General features: G+C 45.4%; 1 protein-coding gene across 2 annotated transcripts in view; it reads left to right on the forward strand.

Moving 5' to 3' along the window:
- LOC311253089 (beta-1,3-galactosyltransferase 1-like) overlaps positions 1-10,488 on the forward strand; it is a 99,709-nt gene extending 89,221 nt beyond the window's left edge. Inside the window, exons 1-2 of one of the 2 annotated variants that reach the window (XM_084346825.1) lie at positions 5,957-6,082; positions 8,273-10,488. In XM_084346825.1, the coding sequence (XP_084202951.1) occupies positions 8,538-9,524 (987 nt within the window). In that variant the 5' untranslated portion in view covers positions 5,957-6,082; positions 8,273-8,537 and the 3' untranslated portion in view covers positions 9,525-10,488. Of the gene's footprint in view, positions 1-5,956; positions 6,083-8,272 lie in introns of those variants that run through there. The other variant, XM_084346824.1, reaches the window with a different exon arrangement.
- The last annotated feature ends 381 nt before the right edge of the window (positions 10,489-10,869 follow it).

Genomic DNA, 10,869 nt, shown 5'->3' on the forward strand with positions numbered 1-10,869 from the left:
GGAGGGATTGTGAGATTGACAATGAACTTATCACCTTGAATCACAAAAGTGGATTGAGATAAAGAAATTAAATCCTGCTGTCGAGTACAGAAAGCGAGACTGGAGTCTTAGAAGTGAGAATTAATACTGAACAGCAGAGAGCGAGCTCTGCAGATCTTCTGGCTCTCTTGTCTCTGTGGTATAAAACCATCTACCAATTTACAGGCCTAACTTGTGATGCTGCCTGTTCAGCTTTAAACTTCATTATCCTGTTAATAGCATTTCATGTCGGTTCTAGTTGATTTGTGTTGATCAAGTCCAGTGGGGCTGATGGATGTGCTTTATTGCATTTGGAAAATGACTTGCTGTGAACAGCAGCCCCAAGAGAAGATGTCAGCTTCTGAACCATGATAATATTGTTCTTGCTTTGTTGACACCATTTTGTGGTTGATTTAATTTATCAAAGCAGCCAGATGATGTTTGTTTGAGGGCTTGGTAGTTGGATTGACACCTTTACCAGTTTTACACTGAAATTTGCTTATTAGCTTAGTTTATGCACATGTTATTTAAATGCCTTTCTGTTTTTTTTTTTTGTTTGTTTATGTTTTTCATGGTGTGTCACGCTCAATGTCACACCAGGAACTAGAAACAGCACCATAAAGGAGGAGACGGAAAATCTTGCTGGGATAGGGGCGCAGATTAGCGTGTTCCACTCATTTTAACAGGGGCTTAATGTTTCCTTACCTTGGGGAAAATGCCTAAATGCGGGGATGCATATGTATTTCAGTCATTGTTTTGCAGAAGAAGCAACTCGGAAAGTCATGACAGAAGAATGTTTACAAAGTACTCGCATCCTGCAACTTTCCACAGGACATTTTGTCACTGCTCTCTTAGGCAAGGCTCGTGTGACTGAATTGTTCCACTGCAGAGGCTTGACAGTAGAAAAACGGTGCTTGTACTGAGCAGCAGAGCAGCTCTTAGGTGTGAGTGTACAACTGTGAGGCAGGCCACTGCTGAGGTGCTGAGAGTGTGTGCTCAGCAAAACTGCGCCCTGGATAATGTAGAAGTTTAAAAAAGCGAGCAGTTCCTTGCTCCGGGCGGCTGTGCTCTCCGGTGACTTCCACTGATACATTTCATCAATACAGTAAAACTCTGACTTCTATAGCCAGATCTGTGAAGGTTATTACCACCTTACTCTCACATCGCAGCGCCTTAACCCTCCCAGTCTCCTTGTTTGTCATATATTGTCCTCACCGGCTCTTATCGCGTAATGTCTTCTCGGAGCGTCGTCCCCGCTCGTCTCGATGCAGCACCCTGCTTGAATATTATATAACTCCAATGTCACCCAGTCAGACATTGAAATGTATTACCTGCATGAATCAAGTTGTCATTTTCAATTTATGAGGGCGCTTAGCATTCAGAGCACAGGCCTGGCCGGCTTGGGGGTGCCGGAGCTCCTCGGATCCCCTCAGCAATGCCCTCCTTGACACCGCAAAACAAATCGAATGCACCTGTGCTCATCTGGTTACTCATTTTTCTAGACAAAACACTGACTGTGAAATGCAGCTGCACCAAACCCCCGTGCCTTTTCCTCCTGCTTACTCATCCACCAGCACAGCACAGTAGCCTTTGCTTATAATTCTCAGCTTTTCTTTAACCTGCGCGAAGCACCGAATAGGTCGGAGCCACAGCTCGCCAGAAATTGAAGAACCGCTCGATAAGTTCTCAAGTTGACTTTAAGCAAGTTTTAACTTTCGGCAATCATTCTCGTGTCCTTTGAGGCGAGCGGTAAAACAAAAACACTGAGAATTTGCTTGGCCGCTGGCTGATATGCCCCAGCACAGTTTGGGCTCAAGTCTGCACTGAAGTGGGGACGGAGCATCAGGCTTCTGTACAGCGGCCAAATCTGTTGGCCGCTATTGATATCCCATTTCCTCTGTCACTCCTAAGCTGCTTTGCATTCAGAGGCTTTGCACTAAGCCCGGAGTGTCCAGCCTGTGGCCTGTAATACTGACTATACGGCCGGCTGTGCCGCTGCACAACAATCATCGAGTCCTTTATTATCCAGGAAACAAAAGCAAAGCGAGCACCACACTGGGAGCCTTCCAGCCCTGACATTTTAATTGTGCTTCTGTCATATTAGGTGGGATACGAACCAATTTGGCCATTGCCGTTAAATTCCTCACGCATTAATTCCTCTTTTGAATGTTTAGAAGGCGACATAATGGGTTTTAGACTTGGCAGAAGATTGGAGGAAAAGAGGATCAAACATCAGACAGAAGACAGTTTGTGTTTTTTTTTTTTTTGCCTCTTTTTGTGGCTGACAATTATAAACCTCCTGTTGAGCTTATCACACATGCAACAGCAGGAGCTCGAGATAAGGTGTTGAGTTATGGGCTTTGGGCGGCGCGTGTCAGCATCTGACGAGTGTTTTATATAACTTTAAATTTATTGCTCGCGAGGAAAAGCCGAAATGTAGTTAAAATTCTTGAAATATTCATGGGCAGCTCTCATTGGCCTTCAAGTCTATTTTTGTTTTGGTGGCTGAGGGCAAAGAGTATCTGCATCTCTCCCTTCGCGGAGGCTGTTGTTTGCTCTGTAATCATAAAGCATACGCAGCCACTCCAAGACAATGTCACACACCCGAGAGTCAAAGTGGCAGGTGTGTTTGATGAATATAATTTGGACCAGTTTTCCACCAGGCATTATTTTTTGCTTCCATCATCCACTTGATTCTTTTTGTTGTTGTTGTTGTTGAATTGTATTTACAGGCCATGCCTCGCTTTCAAATACTATCATCACGCTGCAATGTAAAGAACCTCCGAAACGCAGAACGTTCTGACAGCTTTGCTTAAATCAGCAGTCGTGAAAACCGCAAGAGATGCAGGCTGCCTTCTTGTTTTCCTCCGCCAGTCATTAAAAGATCTGTAATATGGAAGCAGGCAGCGTGAAGGTTAGATGTCGTCCCTGATTTATTTACCTCCATTTCCCCACATACATGTACCTCTAATGCAACACAGACAGCAGACATTACAGAGTAATAAACCACATCTGTGTAGCCTTTTTCCCTCTCTGACTCACGCACGCACAGTCATCCTCCTCCCTCCTCGCCCCCCCGAGCAAGGTCACTCTCCGCTGCACTAATGACTGCAATCAATTATCTGGTGCAACAATAAACGAGACTGAAACTCCCACATCTCTGTAGCCTTGCAGCATTTCGCTCTGACTTGTAGAGGTCACATGATTGTAAAGACAACAGAGCAGACGATTGAAAGTTTCTGCGACCCTTACGCAGGAATACTGTGTAATAGTAAAATCTGTGATTGATTTCTTTAATGTGTGATAATGTAGGCGCCGCTGTGACTCCAGCTCCTGAAGCAAAGTACAGAATCGATTATTTTTAGACAGAATAATGAATATAAACTGTTTAGACAATACTACGGCTGCAGCTCATTATTATTTCATTGATAAAACCCTGATGATGTCACAGTGATGTCGTCAGTGTTATCACAGCTTGGGCTTGGAGACTTTTTTTTTTAGGTTTTTAATAGAAAACCTGCATTAAAAACAGAAGTAAAGCGCTTCAAGGACATTGGCATTTGCAAGGCAGGCATGAGGGGTACGTTGCATTGTGGGAATTGTAGGATCTAGCATTTCTGGAGTACTATGGATTAAACAGTGCTCCAGGGTGCGACTGTTTTGGTCACACAAAATCTATCAAGTGCAATTTAACATTTTCGAGGACGAGACCATTTCTTCCACATTCATACAGTTAATTAAACAACCGAGGTTATTGCAATTTCTTGTTGCGTGTGCTCTGATTTAAATAGAGAAAAACATTTACCTGCACCTTTATTCCTGTTTGTAATCGTTTTCAAAATGTCAAGAAATCTAATTAAAAGACACCTGACAGGTGTGGCATATCAGGATGCTGATTAAACAGCATGATTAGTGCACAGGTGTGCTTTGGACTGGTCACAATTAAAGGCCACTTGAAAATGAGCAGTTTTGTCAACAACAGGGAGCGTGCAGGCGGCAAGCTGACTGCATGAATGTCCACCAGAGCTAGACTACTATAAGCTGTCTCCAGTGTTGTTTCTGAGAATTTGGCCATACAATGAACCTGACCTCCACGTCCAGCTCCTTTACTTTCTGTCTCAGGGAAGCTCATGTGCGTGCTCGCCTTCCTCACCAGGGTGTTGACCCGACTACAGTTCACGGTCGCAACCAACCTTTTCGGGGCAAATGCTCACCTTTGATGGCATCTGGCGCTTCGGAGGAGCGCTCTCTTCAGGGATGAATCCTGGTTTACACTGTTCTGGGGAGATAGCAGCTTGCTAATGTTATAAAAAACGAAGAAAAGACGCAGTTTTTAGCATTTGACTTGAAAAATGACTGACGTGATGAACCATTTATCATAACTGTTTAATTTCCTATTCATTCTCTGTCAATGAATCGATGAGTTGTCTCAGCACTTGACAGTACTGAGGTGTAGAGTGGGAAAAAAAGCCTCCTTTCAAGCGCTGGATGAATGTTTGATCACTGTGCAGGAGTACTTTAAGAGCGTCACCTCCTCCTCCTCCTTCTCCACACAAAGGTGATCATACTGTCTTGGATCAGCGTGAGGCCTAATGGAGCAGCAACCAGTGCAGCAGAGCTCAGTATGAGGTTGCTAAATTGACTTCCTGTGGGGGGTTGCGTTCAAAACTCTTTAGCACTTAATGCTGCAGACTGACTGCATTTCTGTCTTCTAAGTCTCTCACACTCTGCGTCTCTCTCCTCCTGTCACTGCGCTGTCACGACAACCAGTTGAGATTAGCAGATCATTAGCAATAAGCCCTGTGAATGAATGTTAATAATGACTGTAATTATAATGCTCGCATGTTTTTTTTTCTTCTTTCTCCTTGCTTTTCACACCTTAATGCCTGTTTTTACTGCAATGTGGTATTTTGCAGTTATTACTTTATTGACATGATTTGCTGCCCTTTTGTCAGCAGGGTTAGTCATTGTTGTGATCTACCGGCAACGTAGAAGTGGCACTTAAATCCTGTTCTTAGACGTTACTGTACAGCGACGTCGCAAGCAGCTAAAGATGCAATAAACAAATCAGTTAGATTGTGATTTTTCTCTTCAGTATCAAAGGTAAACCAGGTTATTGTTGTTCGTGCAGTGAGAACAGGGGCTGCTAGTTTGGTGCAGAAACGCCAGAATTTAAACAAATGGGACTGAATAGCCATGATATGGTCATATTGAAGCCTTTCTTCGTTGTAGACATTTCAAACTAGGGTTGCAGCAGCCATTTTCATTGTCAGGGTCTACCCTGGTATGACAATTGATGAAAAATGACTGTGTACATTTGCTGTCACAATATTGAATTCTACCATAATTGTGTGGTTTTAAGGCTCAGGCACAGCATTCAAGCCATTTTGGGTGCCGAATGAATGTGGACAGCATCAAAAGTAGCTAAATGAAAATATGGCAGTAGCTCATCTGGTAGAGCGTGCGCCCCATATACAGAGGCAGCATCCTCCTGCAGCAGCCTAAGGTTCGAGTCCAACCTTTGCTGCATGTCACCCTCCTTCTAACTCATCCCGTTTCCTGTCACTCTTCAGCTGTTTGACCAAATAAAGTAATAAAATATGCCCGTTGTAATTGATCTCAAACTGTCGCAACCCCAGATCAAACAAATGGGACCAGTGAGATATTTCTGCCTGTTTTATTTCCCAGTAATATTCTCATATTTGATCACGGAGTCAAAGCAGACTGAACACTTGATAGTTGAATCGCTGTTAAATCCTCACAGTTGCGAGCTGTCAAGGAAACGACCTCACGTGCGATCTCATAAGCGACCCAGAAGCGATATATATATTTATGCAAATGTGGTCCTTTTGGTCGCCATGGTAACACGTATGCCTCTCACACTTGAGCAGTTCTTCATTAAAACACAGATAGTAACCCTCTGACCCTGTAATGTTACAGCAAAGACGCCTCTTCTCCGTCTTGTTTCTAGACGGTTGCCAGTTTATTTCTCGTGTGTGTGAGCTCTTTGTGACACCACAGAGCATAAACAAACACAAAGTGCGGCTGTCAATCATCATAATATGTAAGTACAGATATTTAAGAATTTGAATATTTACAATAATAATGAGGTAAATTATACTCAGGAAACAACTAAGAAATAGATCTATTCTTAATATGTTTTGGTGAATTTTCTTCAATAATTTCAGGTCTTTAATCTGCAACAAATGGTACTTGAATCTCTCACCAGACTGTTGAATCACTACACTGTGAGGCCTGTTTGGGCCGCGCTTAATTAGTTTGTGCGTACCGCAAATAAACACTGTTACTCCTGACTGCAAGAGCTGCATCACCACAAGTTACAAACCAAGACCTCGTCGCCTGATATTCTGTTGGAGGTGGAGCATATATTCAGCAGAGGACTTCTACTGGGTGCTAATGTAATTCAAAGTGACACGACGGCATGAAACGACACAGCCGTCTTTCAATTTGCTCCAAGGGGAAGTCAGGAATTTCGTGAGGTGCATCTCCAAATGAGGATATCGGCGCTCGCGCAAAGCGAAACGTACAGTCGTTTTTGGAGGATTATGAAACCAATAGACCCACGACAGAGGTGAAAACAAGCCGATCTGTAGAGCGAGGAGCAATCCAGGCCAAGGAAAGAGGATGAATATGATGATTTAGTGGTTTTGATGGAGTGAGAGGGAGGAGAAGTGGAGGAGATTGAGTGGCTTAAGGGAGGCTGAATGCGATAGAGGATGTCAATAAGTTCAAGGCGAGCTGTAAAGAGAGGAATCATACGCCCCGTCAGGAAGAAAAAATTACACAGGTAAAGGTAGCTCTGGATGATATAACAAAGGAGTGTGAGGGGGAAACTTGAAACGAGGAGTCGCACAGACAAAAACAATAAAAAAGCCAGGAGGATAGAGAGTGAGACAAAGAAGGCAGACGGCGAGGGAGGTAGTGAGACATATAAAGATGGATCAAGCGCCCACTGAAGTAGAGATGGAGAGAGTGATTGAGAGGGAGGAGGTGTGGAAAAGCAGCCATGATTAGATGGATTCTACTGGACCATGAGATTGATGACTCTGCTTCAGAGAGAAAGGGAGGGCGAGGAGGGGAAGAGATAGTAGAAATAAGGAGGGAGGGGGTGAGAAATAACAGAGAAGTCCTGATGAAAAGAAGCGTCGCGCCCCGCAAGACAAAATCTGGAGTGTGATAAAAAAGAAGAGCCGGGTTTATCTTTAAAACGGAGCACAGGCTGCATCCCTGCACATTTCGGTATCTCTAATAGGATCTATACCACTTCTTTTCTTTTTTTCTTTTTTTTTCAGTTTTGATCAGTTATGCATGATGGGAAAAATATACTTCCTGAGAAGAAGAACAGACATGCTGCCACATCAAAGGAGATTACCGTACGTCTGAAGCAAATAAAAGGCTGTTTGTAAAGAAGGATTAGGTTCAGACACCAAAAGCATCCTGTGAATCGGTCATCCATCGATGCCTCTGAATGCACAGCGATGTTTAAATACAGGCGGTAGTTAAATGGTTTTCCCCATATTTAGATTTTGAATTCATCCCCTGATGGTCCGTCAGTGCGTCCAATTAGAGCCGCGGCTCTCGTAGTTCCACAGTGGTGCCTATCCGGCTAACGAAGGAGGAGCTCATTACAGCGTAAAATATGTAAAATCCACACGCCAAGTTCAGTTTGACATTGAGGTATGGAGAGGATGAGGAGGGAAGGAGCAGCTGGGGAGAACGAGAGGAAACGGATATTAATCGTTCCCCATGAGAACGTTTTACTTTCACCTTCTCTGCCTTGATCCTTCTCCCTCCTCCTCCTCTTCCTCCTCCTCCTCCTCCTCTTCTCAGACTGCCGGAGTGGCTCTGATTTGCCAGCCTGTGTCTGGTCCAGGGGGGATAAGAGGGAGATAAACAGCGTTTGCAAACAGAAAGTAGTCAGAGCTGAGCCGGAGCAGGCCCAATAAATGGAGGGAGTTTGCTGGGATATTCACTTTCTTCACACCACGGAGCTTTTATCAGACGCAGTGATAGAACGATAGGGTAACTGGCTGTGGCGCAGTGGACTGATGTTATGGGTTGTAATGAATGGGGAATAAAAAGTATTGTTAGATATGTCACACGCTTTATCATGAAAATAAAAGATGTTAGAAGTTACACCTCCAGTCAACATGCTTATCTCACTGCAGCGGTTTCATTACGGCGTTATGATTCATGTCCACCCTGACGGTCTGTTTTCTCATCTGTTTTTCAGATGCTGTCACGGAGAGCTGAATGCATCCTGCGAGCTGCGATGGGACACAGTAAGGCCGTGGACATGATAAGAACTCTCTGCTGCGCTCCTTTTCAATCACAACACCAACAGTAGGCAGTGGAGGCATCCATTATCTGAAATTAATGTCAGCTGCGTTGCGGAGGCAGCCTCAAGCTGCGCCGCCAGATCTGAGACAACTCATGGAGGCGTGGCCTTGATGTTTCCAATGCTGCTGCCACTGGTAACGACAGCCAAGTGACCAGCGATGCCTTCTAAGGTCTCCTGCTTATACTTGCTGACAGTGGTTTGCTGGGCCAGCGCTCTGTGGTACCTGAGTGTGTCCCGCCCCTCCACTTCCTACGTGGGCCAGCTGAATATCCCCATACGCAAAACACCCAAGGTGAACAAGAACTCCACCTTCAGTAACATCCGCACACGCTCGCTCAACCCGCACGACTTCGGCTACCTCATCAACGAGGCCAAAAAGTGCGAGGCGGAGCCTCCCTTCCTCGTCATCCTCATCAGCACCACCCACAAGGAATTCGACGCCCGTCAGGCCATCAGAGAGACATGGGGTGACGAGAGCACGTTTCCGGATGTGCGTGTGGTCACGCTCTTCTTGTTGGGCCGCAGCACCGACACTGTCCTCAACCAGATGGTGGAGCAGGAGAGTCAGATCTTCCATGACATCGTAGTGGAGGATTTTATCGACTCTTACCACAACCTGACGCTCAAGACGCTGATGGGCATGCGCTGGGTGGCCACATTTTGCGCAAAGGCTCAATATGTCCTCAAGACGGACAGTGACATCTTTGTCAACATGGAGAACCTCATCTACAACCTCCTGAAGCCCACCACCAAGCCCAGGAGGAGGTACTTCACCGGCTACGTCATCAACGGTGGGCCAATCAGAGACATGCGCAGCAAGTGGTACATGCCCAGGGATCTGTATCCAGAGAGCAAGTACCCGCCCTTCTGCTCCGGCACCGGCTACATCTTCTCGGCAGACGTGGCCGAGCTCATATACAAGACCTCCTTACACACCAGGCTGCTGCACCTGGAGGACGTGTACGTCGGCGTGTGCCTGCGTAAGCTGGGCATCCACCCCTTCCAGAACAGCGGCTTCAACCACTGGAAGATGGCTTACAGTCTTTGTCGCTACCGCCGGGTGGTCACCGTGCACCAGATCTCCCCCGAGGAGATGCACCGCATCTGGAACGACATGACCAGCAAGAAACACCTGAAATGTTAGCAGGACTATCGGAAAAAGTCAGGGAGGAAGTGAATGTCCTGCTTCTCCATCAGTGGCAAATACTGTACAGCACGTAGCACCGAGCGGAAGGAACGTATCGACGAAGCACCTATGACTGATCGCTTTGCCCGGAGTATCGATAGTGCGAGGCCAAAGCAGACTCTTCTGTACTCAGCATCCGGTTTATGAGAGCTCCTCAGCTCAGACTCACAAAGTTGGCACGCTGGAAATGTGTTTTCCAAAAATGTGCAAAATGTTCAGCCCGTTGGTTGTCATCGCCAGCAGCACTATGCTTTTTATAGGAAAATACAAGACGGGAAGTTAGGAAGCTCATTTGTACGAGACACAAACTGTCCCCAATTACTCAACTGCAGATTACATAAATGCCAACACACTTCTTTGAACCCAGACGTTCGCCTCTCGGGTTGATCACAAGCTCTAATTATGAATGTTCCTCATGTATTTTCAGTTGTTGTACTCTCTGAACAAGGTGTTAATGTTGGATGTAGTGTCTGGCACCGCGGCAGCTGTCGTCATCGTGAGGACCATGGTGAGTTTACAGTGTAACGGCTCATTTAAGTAGGCTGGAACGTCACCGCAGGAAGCAGCAGAATTAGTAGAGTATTAACGAGCGGACGTGTTATTTTCTTTTCAGAAGCATATTTTCTTACAATAGATCCACAGGTCTTTGTATCGTGCAATGATAAAACATTTCTTCGTGAAGTATCGGGGAGAGTGTGAAGATATCGGCTGCTTGCATTCCCAAGTGAATGTTACTTCTGTTAATGTGTAATGTGCAGTTATTTGTCTCAGGCAGTGCTGCGAGCAGGCTGCAGACTATTATATTTTCTATTACTTGAACACGAAGGAGAACAGACGTACTGTAAGAGCAGGACAAATATTACATTTTTGAGTGCTTTCTTCTTTTCATTTACTTGAGATTAAATAAAGCGCTTTTATAAGACTTGATATTGCATTTGTTACAGAAAACCATGTAAGAGTTTTTATTCTGCTCAATTTAATGCACATAATCTCACCAGAGAAACTAGATTAGGCTCCGAGGTGCTCCGGCGCGACTGTTGGAAATGAAAGCGTCTCATTAGGACTGCCGTTCGTTCGGCAGCAGCTGCGCTCAGGTCGAAGCGGGTCCCAGCGACGGCCAAAACACTGAGTGCCGCTGAAATCTGTTTCTGGAAAACGACGCGGCCCGGTTCTTTTCAATGCAGTTGCTGGTGTGTGTAAGTGGCGAGCAGCCTGTGATTAAATCAAATGTAGCATCTGTGTAATTGGCAGCAGAATGGCTGCTCTCCATCATAATGTCTTAACAAGAGGATACGCTGAGGCA

Source organism: Pagrus pagrus (genome assembly GCF_965226575.1).
Source record: "Pagrus pagrus genome assembly, chromosome: 24".
Classification (NCBI taxonomy): Eukaryota; Metazoa; Chordata; class Actinopteri; order Spariformes; family Sparidae; genus Pagrus; species Pagrus pagrus.